The sequence below is a fragment of the Podarcis pityusensis genome (genome assembly GCF_964106645.2).
Source record: "Podarcis pityusensis genome assembly, chromosome: 14".
NCBI lineage: Eukaryota > Metazoa > Chordata > Lepidosauria > Squamata > Lacertidae > Podarcis > Podarcis pityusensis.
The window spans coordinates 30,170,415-30,184,524 of record NC_138039.1 but is presented as its reverse complement, the minus strand read 5'-3'; the positions used below and the strand labels follow the sequence as shown (position 1 = coordinate 30,184,524).

Below are 14,110 nucleotides of genomic sequence, written 5' to 3'. Positions count from 1 at the left end.
TAGATTTGCACTATTAATTCACATCTGTTTTCCAATTGGCACCTAACACATACTTGGCCTTATGTTTTATTCAAAGCCTAGCTGCAGAGATAGGGGTGGGTGGGCATAACGCTTCCTCTTTCCACAATTATTATTTTTTAAAAAAAAAAAATCCAAACACAATCTAAGCTGTTACCACCCAAGTCTGCTTTTGGAGAAGCAGCTGCATCATTAGAGTATATGACAAGATCTAGGAATGTTGCAATTAATTAGCGGCTGGCCACACAAATCTGCCAAGTGTTGCCATTACTATTTAGCTCTCTTAAAGCAGCACCATGTTGATAATAGGATCTGAGGTTTTTCTTCATTAATCCGCTCGTTTCTAGGGCTGAAACATCCCCAGTCTTTCATCAGTACAGTTCATTAACAGCCAAAACAAAACAAAAGGATGGGGAGATGGCTCATTAAGAACTGACCTATGGTGATGAAAGTTGCCTAATGCAGGATTAGTCAATGATATTGACCAAAGGAAGATGGTTGGTTGCTGAAGTTGGTTGCCAGTTCCCAATTCCATATTTGCTTCAAACCAAACATTCAGTTGGATGTGTTTCAGTGCCGTCTATGAGACAATATTCTTCTGGCAATGTGAATGTAGAGCAGGGATCTTCATCCTTCATCCCCAACGAGCTTAGCCAATGTTCAGGGATGACAGGAGTTGTATTCCAAAGCATATAGGGACCCAGACAAAATATAAAGACTTGCTGGAAAATAAAACACCAAGGTGGCTTTCACCTTTGGAAGCTAAGGCCCGAAAAAGACCCAATATGGAGGCTAAATGGCCAAAATATTGGGAAATACTAGAAAAGGATGGAGATAACTGGAAATTGCAGAGTTTGGAGAAAATGAAAGACAAAGTGCGAGACTGGTTACATTACGCTCAGATTAAAGAAGTTTTTAAAAATGACAAGAAACTAGGGTTCCAGGTGGAGAAATCGAAACTAGAAACAGAATTGTTAGAACCAAAGACTAAGGTACTTTCAAGGATGTATAACTTGCTGTTGAAATGGAATACACAAGATGAAACGGTTAAATCGGCTATGATAAGGTGGGCACAGGACATTGGGTATAATATCATGTTTGAGGACTGGGAAAAGTTGTGGAGTAATGGATTGAAATTTACTGCATGTAACGCTTTGAAAGAAAATGTAATGAAAATGATTTATAGATGGTATATGACCCCAGTCAAACTTGCAAAAATTTACCACCTGACTGACAATAAGTGTTGGAAATGTAAAGAGTGTGAGGGAACGTTCTTCCACCTCTGGTGGACTTGCCCTAAAGTGAAGGCGTTCTGGGAAATGATTTATAATGAATTGAAAAAGGTATTTAAGTATACCTTCATTAAGAAACCAGAGGCTTTCCTTTTGGGTATTGTCGGCCAAGGGGTGGCAAAGAAGGACTAGACATTTTTTATGTATGCAACAACAGCAGCAAGGATACTTCTCGCAAAACACTGGAAAACTCAAGATCTACCCACACTGGAAGAATGGCAGATGCAACTGATAGACTACGTGGAACTGGCTGAGATGACTGGCAGAATCCGTGACCTGGGAGAAGAGAGGATTGAGGAGGACTGGAAGAAATTTAAGAATTATTTACAAAAATATTGTAATTTGAGTGAATGCTAAACAGGATGCTAGATCAAAATAACTGAGCACCACTAAATTTAGAGGATTTTAAGAAAATAAGTAAGATTGTGAAAATTTAACTCCTTTTGAGAACTAGAAGATTATGAAACACAGAAGGGATATAAGAATGTAAATAAGATAATAAATTGCTGACAAAATGTTATAACGATGAAAGTGGGAGCGGGAGATGTGAGGAAGTCCAAAGAAAATGTGAAATTATGTTAAGATAAATGTTATATTGTTTATTATGTTTATTTCTATTGTAAAACCCAATAAATTGTTTAAAAAAAAACAAAAAAAAAAACAAAGCATATAGGGACCCAAAGTTGAATAATATGGCTTGAGATGCTGGTTATGTGGGCAATAGCCATGGGGTGAGCACCACTCAGTGTGTTCTGGGACCTTTAAACATTACACCTGCACAGCTGGACAAACATAGGAAGATCCATCATGTTGCAGTGATTTAACATTTAAAGGGTTCCTTGTCTGCTAAGTGAAGAGGTATAGGATTGAACTCTTGATAACCTTGTCCACACTAAATGGTCTGATGTGTCTTCATGGGGCTGGGCTCCACATTCAGTTCATATTAACTTGATTTAATACATAGGACATTTATTCACCTGAGAATGGGAGGAGGCAGATTGCCAGAGAACCTGTTAGGAGAATATTAAATCTGTCTTTCTTATTCATTTTAACTTATCATTTAGCTTGCATTCTCCTTTGCCTTTTGAGAGGTTGCAAAGAGGTCCTCCAGACATCCTTTTTTTATTGTGAATTCATGATCATTTGTGCTCATGATGGTACTGGGGTGGTTAACATAAAAGCATAAGATAAGCCCTGCTGGACCAGTGGTTCATCAAGTCCAATGTCCTGTTCTTACAGTGGTCAACCAGATGTGAATGGGAAGCCCAAAAGAAGAACCTGTGATTTTCTACAACTGATTCAGAGGTACAAGGGTCACTCATTAAATATTTTCTCCTGACCCACTTCCGGTTATCGTAGGAGGATGAAATTGCACATGTATAATCTCTCCATATACATCTCTCCATAGGTTATGTGGTAATTTGTAGCTCTGAACTCCTAACAGTTTCTCTGCTACAGGTGCTAACATGGAGTAACATCTGATAATGGAACCAGTTGAATGCAGGTTCCTGTACTTGAAAGGGCACACACAACGGGAGATATTCAGTGAAATGAAAGGGACTTATGGGGGGGGGATGCCCCATTGTATGATGTAGTCAGGCACTGGCATCATTAATTCAAGTGTGGTTGGACTTTGGTGGAACGGCTCCCATTCCTGGGCGACCACAGTCCACCATTGATGAAGACACCACCCGGCAAGTGGAAGCCACCATTTTGGAGGATCGCCACATAACCATTCACCAACTAGCTGCAGATGTCAAAATCAGTGTGGGCTCTGTAGAAAAAACCATCCATGATCATTTGCACATGGGAAAGGTGTCCGCACAGTGGGTTTCCTGGCTCCTGATGCTTTCCAGAAGCAGGAACGAGTCACATGCTCATGGGCTCTTTTGGCCATGTGTCACAAAAACCATGATGACTTCTTCGCCAGACTAATTACTCAGGACGAAACATGGGTTCATCATTATGACCTAGAGACTAAATCCCAGTCCAAACAATGGAAGCACTTTGCCTCACCACCTTCAAAGTAGGCATGTGTCCAACTGCCAGAGGACAAGGTCATGCTCATGGTCTTTTGGGACCAGCGCGGAGTAGTGATGATGGATTTCTTGGCAAAGGGTACCACAATTACTGGGACATACTATGCTTCACTGCTGCAGAAATTGCAGAAGGCCATCAAAATCGAGAGGTGTGGTATGCTGACCAAAGGTGTCCGCCTCCTGGAAAAGGGGGGGAACTTTGTTTAACCCCTGCAGGAGAGGCAGTGAAGAAGGATAAGTTTCCACCATCTCTAACCTGGGAACGGGGTGTCAGAGACAGAAATAGTTGGAGAGGTTCATTGACTGTGAATGGAATACTTTGACAGATAGCTAAAGAAGAGAAATAAACTGATTCCAATGTTGTCTTTTGCATTCTAAAGAAACAAAATATCTGAAAAATATCTGAAAAATGAAAGTAATTTTCCTTTGTTGGACTTGCCTTAAAAAAAAAAATGGATACAAATAGAAATTGTCTCCTCTAGAGGGAGCTTGTTAAATTGTTGCTGCAGTATACTTGAGGACTCAACAGCTGTGAGATTAAGATCGTGGGACCAGTCTTTTCTGACCTTGACTAAAGATGAGCTGGGAGGAAGATTGGGTGCTTGCTTTATGCAAGACAAGTGCCTTGCTGGAACAGATGCACGAGAAGATGGATTTGATGAATGAGAAAATGGACTTGATGACTGTTGTGGTTAATAACTGTGGACAAACAGGGAACATTGATACAGAAATCATTCAGGGACCAACTCATGAACCTGTACTGACTGGGCAAGTGCAGAAGATAATGGAGGAGGATGCGGTTGCACCTCAAATAATACAAATGGAGAGACCCGAGGCCCTACAGGAGCATAAGCTGCCGTCATTGAAGATTGAAGTTGGAGTGGGCCAGGGGGAGTCTGGAGCTGAGGAGGTTCCTAACTTTGGAGAGATTTTGAAATATGCTTTTAAATACTTTTTGGATTACATCGATGACTGTGGGGAGTGGGACTGTGGGGTATGGGCGGGTTTGATGAAGGGAGATGGAGACAATTTTGGGTTGGAATCCCCCAGAGACCTACTCCTCAATGAGAAAGGAAAGAAATTAAGAAAGAGACCAACAAAAGACAAGGAAAAGGGCAAGTATAAACAACAAGAAGAAGATCTGCAGAAGGGACATGGAAGAGACTTAAGGGCCTCGGACGTAAGACTTCCAGGTTGATGGACTAGATGGAATGGACAGTAAGGACTGACACGACCCAAGACCAGGAAGAAGAGACGTTGGATGAAGATTGGAAGAAAATTTATAAAGAAAATTTTTTATTTAGGGAATTAGCCTAAAATCAATGAATATTAGGGAAAATGTTGGAATGAAACTATATGACTCTAGCAGAAATGATATCAGGAGTTATGTATATTTGAGAATTAAGATTCAAGCTTTAAGGTATTTTAGGGTAAGATAAGGTTAAATAAATTAAGGTAATTTGAATAACAGAATATGGGGAAAGATGGAAAGGATTTGTTGAGCTAATTATTAGGTTAAATTGTTAAGATAATTTTTTTAACAAAAATTGAGAAAGATGGAAAGAATTTGCTGAAATAACTAATTAAACTAGAATACAAAAAGGAAGGTGTGAGGAGGTCAAGGAAACAAGCAAAAGGAAGTTAAAGATATGTAATTTGGGATTTGTTTTTTTTTTCCCTTCCTTTTTTCTTTTTTTTATCTTTTTGCTGTATTGTTGTATTGGTTTTTGCGTTTTTTTTTCTTTTTTATGTATTGTAGTGTTGTTTTTTATTTTTTTATTTTTTTGCTATAATTCTGAAACTATTAATAAATATTATTTTTAAAAAAAAAACAAAAAACAAAGGTGTCCGCCTCCTGCAGGATAATGCAACTTGCATGTTGCTCAGAGGGAAGCACGGTCCTGTGGCTATGAAATCCTTCCTCACCCCCCTTATTCTCCCAACCTCGCACCATCAGACTTCCACCTCTTTCCAACCATGAAGTTATTTTTGAAGGGCAAGCTTTTTCCAGACGATGAAATGCTGATTTCTGAGGTCAAGTTGTGGCTTCTGACGCAACCTGCCGACTTCTACAGAGGAGGTCTCCACAGCTGCATAAAGCGATGGGAGAAGTGTTTGACTCTTGCTGGTAGCTATGTGGAGAAGGACTAATAACTGTGCCCAGTTTCGTTTGTCTCAGTCCACGGGAAGTATATCAGGGGAAATCTTTAATGAACGCCCATCATATACCAGCCATACATGATCCCGCTTTCAATACCCTTTGTGCCTGCAAAGGTTTCAGGGTGGACATTGTGTTTCATTTCCAATCAGTGCTTGTCCTGTAGCTTCCTGCCGAAACCCCGAAACATTTGATACCACAAATGTGTTGCTTTATTATTATTTTTATCCCACTTTTGTTGCACTATAAAAGTAAACAGAGTGAGCTCCCGTTGCTCTGTCCCAGCTCCTGCCAACCTAGCAATTCGAAAGCACGCCAGTGTTGCACTATAGCAGAAGAGTGCCTCTCCATATCATGCTGATACGCAATCATGTTGGGGAATCACTACTAATCAAGTGGAATGCTGGTACTAACAACTAATCAAGTGGAATGATGGTTGGAAATAAACCCACGACTAATGTACAACGACATGTGAGAGGCTGCATAGATGCAGCAGTTTAATTCCATTTCCTGTTAATTTCTGCATTATATTTGAGCTTTCACGTGACGTAAAAGCCAGTTTAGCATTCTAGCAGAGTATCGGAGAAATTTAGTGCTCATATCCATGTGAATCAGTTCCATATATAATCCACTTGCAATCCATTAACCCAGAAAATCACGGGAGTAAAGTAATGAAATCTGGGGTGGCATACCAGCACACGGTGCTTCCCTGCCTTTTTGATGCCTGACTCATGAGGAAACAGAATCATGCATTTGCAGAAAAGGTGGGGGAACAGGGGAGTTTGTTGTTGAGTCACACCTTGCCCCACTGGTGTGAATGAAATTTAGCATAACCTGATGGTATCTCAGTCAAAAAGCTGTTCAGAACAGGTACTGCAGTGTGAAAAGAACATTGGAAAATGTGACAAAAGCACTAGCATTATAATCAGGAAAACTAATCAAGATTTGCCACATCTGAATACACCCAGAGAAAACACCAGTCTGCAGAGGCCAGAAAGCTCTCTCTCTCTTTTCTCTTTTAAGGATTGAATCAACTAGGGGGGGAAATTCTTATGTGATAAAACAGGCGCTCCCAGTATCTTCTCCCTCCCGCCCCGCCTCCCCCAAAATAATTCAGTTGTGTGGCTTGGCTTGCTTAAGGTTTTAGTTTCCTGCACTGAGAAAGACAGAAAAACGACGTGTCTGAACACGTTCAATCTATGTGCTTTAACTAGTGAGTTGTTTGCAGTATGTGCATACCTAATCACAATGAGAGCGAGTGGGATCATTCATAACACTTGCCAAAAAGAACCCTGTTGGGTGTCTATAGATAAGGGTGTGTACTGACTGCCTTGATGTGGCCTTGCCAGGGGGAAAGGCAAGATATAAATAAATATAGCAATAGAAATAATGTGTGTTTGCCTCCATGCATTCAGAATATTAGCACAGGTTAAGTAAACTATCTGTTGTTAGAAACAGATTGGCTTTTATTGATTTGAAATCTTGGTCTCTTTCTCTCTCTGGGCATGTCCTATTGGGGTCTTACAATTGTAAATGGGTTGTTAAGATATCAAAATCAGGTCGCTGGCAGCAGGACTTTTGTTTTCCTTTGTGGAATTCCCCCCCAACCCCCAAGTAAATAAAGATTAAATTTGGGGAAGGTGGTTGATGCCAACAATGCTAAATGGCTTGGGTCCAAGTTATCTGGAAGATCGTATCTCCCTAGATGAATCTGCCCAGGTGCTAGAATCCTCTGATGAGCACCTTCTCTCATTCCCATCAACATCAGAAGCAAGGCAAGAAGGAGCCTCTTCTGTGGCTGCTCCCATGTGGTTGAATTCCCTCCCAAAACAAGGTCAAACTGCCTCCCTCTCTGTTATCCTTCTGCTGGCAGGTTAAGACCTTCCTCTTCAGAAAGGCCTTTGAAAACTAAGGTGCAGATGATGCTGATCACTGAATTACTGTCAGGGCCAGGGCCAGGGCCAGCCCACCCATGCGGCAAGGTGAGGCGACTGCCTCAGGCAGCAGAATCCACAGGGGCAGCAGGTCCCAAGGCAGTTCTTTATACGGGCCAGCCCACACATGAGGCAAAGTGAGGTAGCAGATTTCAGTGGTGAACTTTCTCCCCTCACCCCTTCTTCCCTGGCAGGGAGGGGGACATGATTTTGGGGTCCACCTCAGGTGCCAAAATGTTCTGGGCAGGGCAGACTATATTTTAATTGCTGGCACTAAATGTGTTCTGAAGTCTTTAAAATCATCGTTGTTAACCAATTTGCTCTTATTCCTTTGTATCTTATAATGCTGTTTTTCAATGTTGTAAATTGCCTTGATCCCCAATGTGAGAGAAAAGTGGGATATAAATAAGCAGGCCAATAGGGCAGAGTCCTCCATGGGAGGTATGGTAGCTTAGGCGGGCATAGGGGGCCAACCAGGTGGCACTCTGAGCTCTGTCCTCCAACGTCTTGCTGCTACTCCCTGCCTGGCAAGAGCACTTAGATCCATAGCTAGAAAGCATAGACAAAACTGCTTGGACCTGAGCTTTCTAGATGCGGGACAAGAAGAATTGTGCACAAGAGCTTGCAGTCAAAGGAGCCAACTCCTAGGGGCCGAGGTCCCTTCAGCCCCCCCATAAAATATTTGAGGGGGCTGGGACCCCCCCAAGTTGATGGGTAAAGGTTAAAGGGACCCCTGACCATTAGGTCCAGTCGTGACCAACTCTGGGGTTGCGGCGCTCATCTCGCTTTATTGGCCGAGGGAGCCAGTGTACAGCTTCTGGGTCATTTGGGCAGCATGACTAAGCCGCTTCTGGCGAACCAGAGCAGCACACGGAAACGCCGTTTACCTTCCCGCCAGAGCGGTACCTATTTATCTACTTGCACTTTGACGTGCTTTTGAACTGCTAGGTTGGCAGGAGCAGGGACCGAGCAACGGGAGCTCACCCCGTCGCGGGGATTCGAACTGCCGACCTTCTGATCGGCAAGTCCTAGGCTCTGTGGTTTAACCCACAGTGCAACCCGCGTCCCTTTTTGTTGATGGGTATTGCCATTCAAATGGTGTGCATGCACTGCATCCTGTGACTGATTATGCAGGGTGGGGCTTACCTGCCCCTGCCCCAATATTTTATTCCTGTTGGCACCTCAGCTTGCAGGCTTCCTAGCAGGGCATTTGGTCAGCCGGGATGCTCGTCGAAATGGACCATTGGCCAGATCTTTCCTATCTCCTTATGTATGCACGGGTGAGAGGGATCTCCATTTTCAACCTGTGAAATGTGGAGGTTGGACGCTCTCTCCTCAGAGAGCAATAAAGACCCCCTGCATCTGGATCAGGCCAGGGGCCTGACGAGTTCAGCCAACTAGGCACCCCAACCGGAAATAAGGACCTGAGCACAACAACAGCACCCTGCGATTCCCAGCATCCTGATCCTACATGCATTTGTGGGTGCGGAACACAGCCGTAGTGACTAGTACAGTGGTACCTCGGGTTAAGTACTTAATTCATTCCAGAGGTCCGTTCTCAACCTGAAGCACCACTTTAGCTAATGGGGCCTCCTGCTGCTGCCACGCCGCTGGAGCACAATTTCTGTTCTCATCCTGAAGCAAAGTTCTTAACCCGTGGTACTATTTCTGGGTTAGCGGAGTCTGTAACCTGAAGCGTCTGTAACCCGAGGTACCACTGTATTTCTGGGTTAGCGGAGTCTGTAACCTGAAGCGTCTATAACCCGAGGTACCACTGTATTTCTGGGTTAGCAGAGTCTGTAACCTGAAGCGTATGTAACCCGAGGTACCACTGTACTAGCCACTGTTAGCCTTATCCCCCAATGGAGTCACCACATCCTCTTCTAAAGGCATCTAAGTTGGTGGCCGTGGCCCCACTCCCCACCTTTCTCTCCCTTGCCCTGCCTGCAGCCCCCCTGCCCTCCCCAACCTCCCCTCTGCTGCCTGTTCTGCAAATAGCTCGCCTCCTCACCCTAACCCACGGAGAGCCACAAGAGAGGCGCATCTTCCTCGCTTGCTTGCTTGCTTGCTTGCTTGCCTGCCTGCCTACCTAATCTGGGCTCCCAGCCTCAGCGAGTGATCTGCATTGAGAATCGCTCTGCGATTCCCTCTCTCCTCTCTCTCTTTTTTTTGCAGAGAGATGCAGCTGGTGCAACAACAGAAGATGCCAGACCTCCTTGCTGGCTCCTGCGGTTGCTAAAGGGGTGGGGTGGGGTGAAGAGGGGCACCGCGTAGCAATCTCTACAGGAAAGAGAGGGGCGCAGCAGGTTCTGCAGAGGAGGAGGGGCTCGCTCTCTCGTGGACCATCCTGCACATCTGCCCCCTCCCTCTCCAGGTCTCGTGCATCCGAGGGGCGTTTGCAGCTGGCTCCAGCCCTCTCCTCCCTTCCAGGTGCAAGGCTCATGCAGCGGCTAAGGTAAGCGGCGGTGGGTGGGTGAGAATGGTGGGCGTGCGGGAGGGGGGACTGGGGAATTTCCGGCATGCAAGGTCTAATGGGAGGTATGAAGGGAAAACAAAACAAAAAAAAGAGGTAATGTCCTCTTTGCACCTTTCCTATTTGCATCTCTCTCTACACCCCAAGGAAAATTCCCTTTTCCGTTGCTTCCTGCTTCTCATGCTGAATTGCATACTTTCCGTTTTTCCAACTCCCTTTTCGACACTTGATCTCTCCGATGCAAAGCCTCCTCCCTCTCCCCTAATCCGATTTGCACGCGGAACCTGTTGAGGATCACTCTGGTGTTTGCATTCCGCTGGAATTGAGTTTCACTCTCTTTTTTTAATATAGGCAAGTTTTTGCAGTGATATGAACAGATGTGTCTGGGACTAGGTCCCATTGCATGCAATAGGACCTGACTTCTGAGTAGACGTAGGATTGCGCAGTTAGCTGGGCATCTTCCTTGTTGGAGCTGATCCACACTTACCTTTTGCCTCGCTCTCTCCGGGCACAGATCCGCGATTTAAAACTCCGTATCCCCCCCCCCTTTTTTTTGCTCCCATTCCTTGTTCCTAAGGAAATGTCAGCACAGCGATTCGAATTGAAGCGTAATTCCTGTTCAAAATACCTTTTTCCCTATTTCCCCCTGCCCTCTGCCATTTCCAAATTTAGTCATGCTGGAGCCTGCATGCAAACTATACAACTCTCTTTTCCTAAGAAAAGAGAAGAAAAAGACAGGTATTCCTCCTTTCCCCCCACCCGCTCAGATATCTTCCGTGATCTTCCACTCTCTATTCCCGCCACCTAAATTGACGCTGCCTGTGTTCCTATACTAAATGCATCTCTCTCACATACCTCTCAAATCTTCCATCCTACTCCTATTTCCAAACAAATCTGCCCCATTGACATTGATGACATTTTACTGCATTTACTGCAGGCATGTGTTTTAGGGCACGCTAGACATGCATTGCTCCACTGCCATTTTCCATGCGCCGGGTACCAAATGAGTCCTGAGTGACTGTGCAATCACCGATTTAGAATTTTAAACAGATTCCCCTCTGGATTTGCCCTTTGGGGGCGGGAAGGTGGATCTCACAAGTGGTGTTTAAAAACAACAACATGTTGCCATTGATTCATCTGCAATAATACCTATTTGTACAATATTAAGTCCACCTCCCGAAGTATTATTCCCCATTCCCTCTTTAATACTTGCTTGCTATGCTGAAAGTGAGAGATTTAGCAGCATTAGGGGAGAATTGCTCTCAGCTTCCAAACCGGAGGTATTCCAGAGGTTGCTGAAGTCCTGCTCCCTCCAGTCAGCATGGCCATGGTCAGGGCTGATGGGAGTTGTAGTCCAACCACATTTGGAGGGCCCCAAAATGGGGACGGCGGACATTCTAAAACTTGCAGGCCTGTGCAACTTACTCATCAAACTCAACAGTATAAAGGTAAAGGTAAAGGGACCCCTGACCATGAGGTCCATTCGTGGCCAACTCTAGGGTTGCGGCGCTCATCTCGCTTTATTGGCCGAGGGAGCCGGCGTACAGCTTCCGGGTCATGTGGCCAGCATGACTAAGCCGCTTCTGGCGAACCAGAGCAGCGCACGGAAACGCCGTTTACCTTCCCGCCGGAGCGGTACCTATTTATTTACTTGCACTTTGACATGCTTTCGAACTGCTAGGTTGGCAGGAGCAGGGACCGAGCAACGGGAGCTCACCCCGTCGTGGGGATTTGAACCGCCGACCCTCTGATCAGCAAGTCCTAGGCTCTGTGGTTTAACCCACAGTGCCACCCACGTCCCTTCTCAATAGTATAGGGCAGTATATAAATTCAATAAATAATAATAATAATAATAATAATAATAATAATAATAATAGGATTGTCTTGCAATTCAACATGCACACGGCTGCAGTTGCAAAGATTGGTCCATAAGAGTCAACTCCTGGGGGTCTTCAGCCCCTCAAATAAAATATTTGAGGGGGCCGCCCCCACAAAGTTGATGGCCATTGCCGTTCAAATGGTGTGTGCGCACCACATCATGTGATTGATTATGTGGGACTGGGCTTACCTGCCCCCCCCCCAATATTTTATTCAAGTTGGCACCCCTTGAGTGGAACAGCTGCTCCTGCAGGAAAGACTTGCCCCCCCCCTCATAAATTCACAGTGGGCTGCCCTTATAGCAGGGATAGGGTATCTTCTGGTATTGTGGGACTCCAACTCCCATCAACCCCACCAAGCATAGCCACTGGTCAAGGATGATGTTGCAGTCCAGCAACATCCAGTGAGCCACCCCTGCTCCATTGGGACAAACCACAATGTCACAGCGGTGGGGCAAGCATTTGAATTCTCTGGGTCTCTTAACCAGACAAGATGTTGCACAAAGCAGGGGGAGATTGGGATGAAAGTGAGGGGGGCAAATCCAGAAATTAGGTTGGTGTTGTAGCCATGAGGTTAGTTTGGAGCCTTGGGGGCTGGTGCAGGCTGGAAAAGGCCTTCCCAGGTGCAACAGAATTGTAGAGTTGGAAAGGACCCCAAGGGTCATCTAGTCCAACCCCCCACAATGCTGGAATCTCAACTGAAGTATCCATGACAGATGGCTATCTAATGCCTGCTTAAAAACTTCCAAGGAAGGACCGTCCACAACCTCACAAGGAAGACCTTTCCACTGTTCAACAGCTCTTACTGTCAGGAAGTTTTTCTGTATGCTTAGTCAGAATCTCCTTTCTTGTAACTTGAAGCCATTGGTTCGAGTCCTACCCTCCAGAGCAGAAGAAAACAAGTTTGTTTCCTCTTCCATGTGACCACTTTCCCCGAAGTCAAACTAGTGGCAGAGAGGGGGAAAGATATATTGAGGGATCAGGTTAAATGTCCACCTAGCCTAGCCATCTCCTTCCAACAAAGGACAGCTGTGTGCCTCTGATGCAGCCTAGAATGGCATTAGCCTGTTTTGCCGTTGCATCACACTGTTGACTTATGTTAAGCTTGTGGTGTGCTGTGACCCAAAGATCCTTTCACCTGTGCTGCTATGCTAGTTAGCCAGATGTCTCCATGTTATATTTGTGCATCTGGTTCTTCTGGCTTAAGTGCAGAACCTTACATTTGTCCCTATTGAAATTCATTTTGTTATCTTAGGCCCAGTTCTCCAATCTGTTAAGGTCATTTTGAATTATGATTCTGTTTTCTGCGGCATTAGTTACCCTTCTCAGTTTGGTGTCATTTGCAAATTTAATGAGCATCCCCTCAATTCCTTCATCCAAGTCATTCATAAAGCTGTTGAACAACAATGGGCCCAGGAGAGAACCCTGAGGCACCCCACTGGTCACTTTTTCCCAGGATAACAAGGAACCATTAATGAATACTCTTTGGGGCACCTGGTGTCATCCAGATGTTTTCTGACTGAGCCTCAGCCAATTAGGCCAATGGTCAGGGATGATGGGGACTGTAGTCCAGGGTTTCCCAAACTTGGGACTCCAGCTGTTTTTTGGACTACAACTCCCATCGCCCCTCACTAGCAGGGCCAGTGGTCAGGGATGATGGGAATTGTAGTCCAAAACAGCTAGCAACCCAAGTTTTGGAGATCCCGACTGCAGTCATAACAACATTTGGAGAGCCACAGGTTAGCTGCCCCTGCAGGAAAGACTTGCCGCCCAAAAAAAATATGGTTGTGCTTTCACATTAAAAGAAGCAGCAACATATAAAAATATATAGAAATATGTACATTTACAAATGGCACTGGGCAGGAGGCAGAATACAGTTACTGTCAGGTTCATTGTTCCTGATTTATATGACTAATTGTAAGGGGGGGTGTTAGATGACGTGTAAAGTTAAATAGCATGATGGACAGTCCCAGGTGGTGGAAGGGTGGAAATCAGATGAGTAAAGCTCAATTTTCCTGACAGTTATTAACTGATAAATGCATGCTAGCTGCCCGCTGGTTGCAGGAAGTCCAGATGTCAAATAGGGTTGCCAACTTATGGAGGGCAGGCAGCCTGATGTGCTTTTCTGCCATTAATGGCAACCTGATGAGCAGAAGCTAGCAGCTCTTTACAAATATGTGCAGATCAAGCGGTTTGTAAGAGCAAAGCATTAAGGATAGTATAACATGGATAGCTCAGTTGGTTAGAACATGGTGCTGATAATGCCAAGGTTGTAGGTTTGATCCCTGTATGGGACAACTGCATATTCCTGCATTGCAA

The 14,110-nt window shown here is 44.8% G+C and overlaps 1 protein-coding gene across 1 annotated transcript in view; it reads left to right on the top strand.

Annotated features, from left to right (window-relative positions):
- Nucleotides 1–9,694: 9,694 nt before the first annotated feature.
- Nucleotides 9,695–14,110, top strand: part of RGMA (repulsive guidance molecule BMP co-receptor a) — a 35,632-nt gene continuing 31,216 nt past the window's right edge. Inside the window, exon 1 of the mRNA XM_080982221.1 lies at nt 9,695–9,896. Within this exon, the coding sequence (XP_080838347.1) occupies nt 9,883–9,896 (14 nt within the window). The 5' untranslated portion in view covers nt 9,695–9,882. The remainder of the gene's footprint in view (nt 9,897–14,110) is intronic.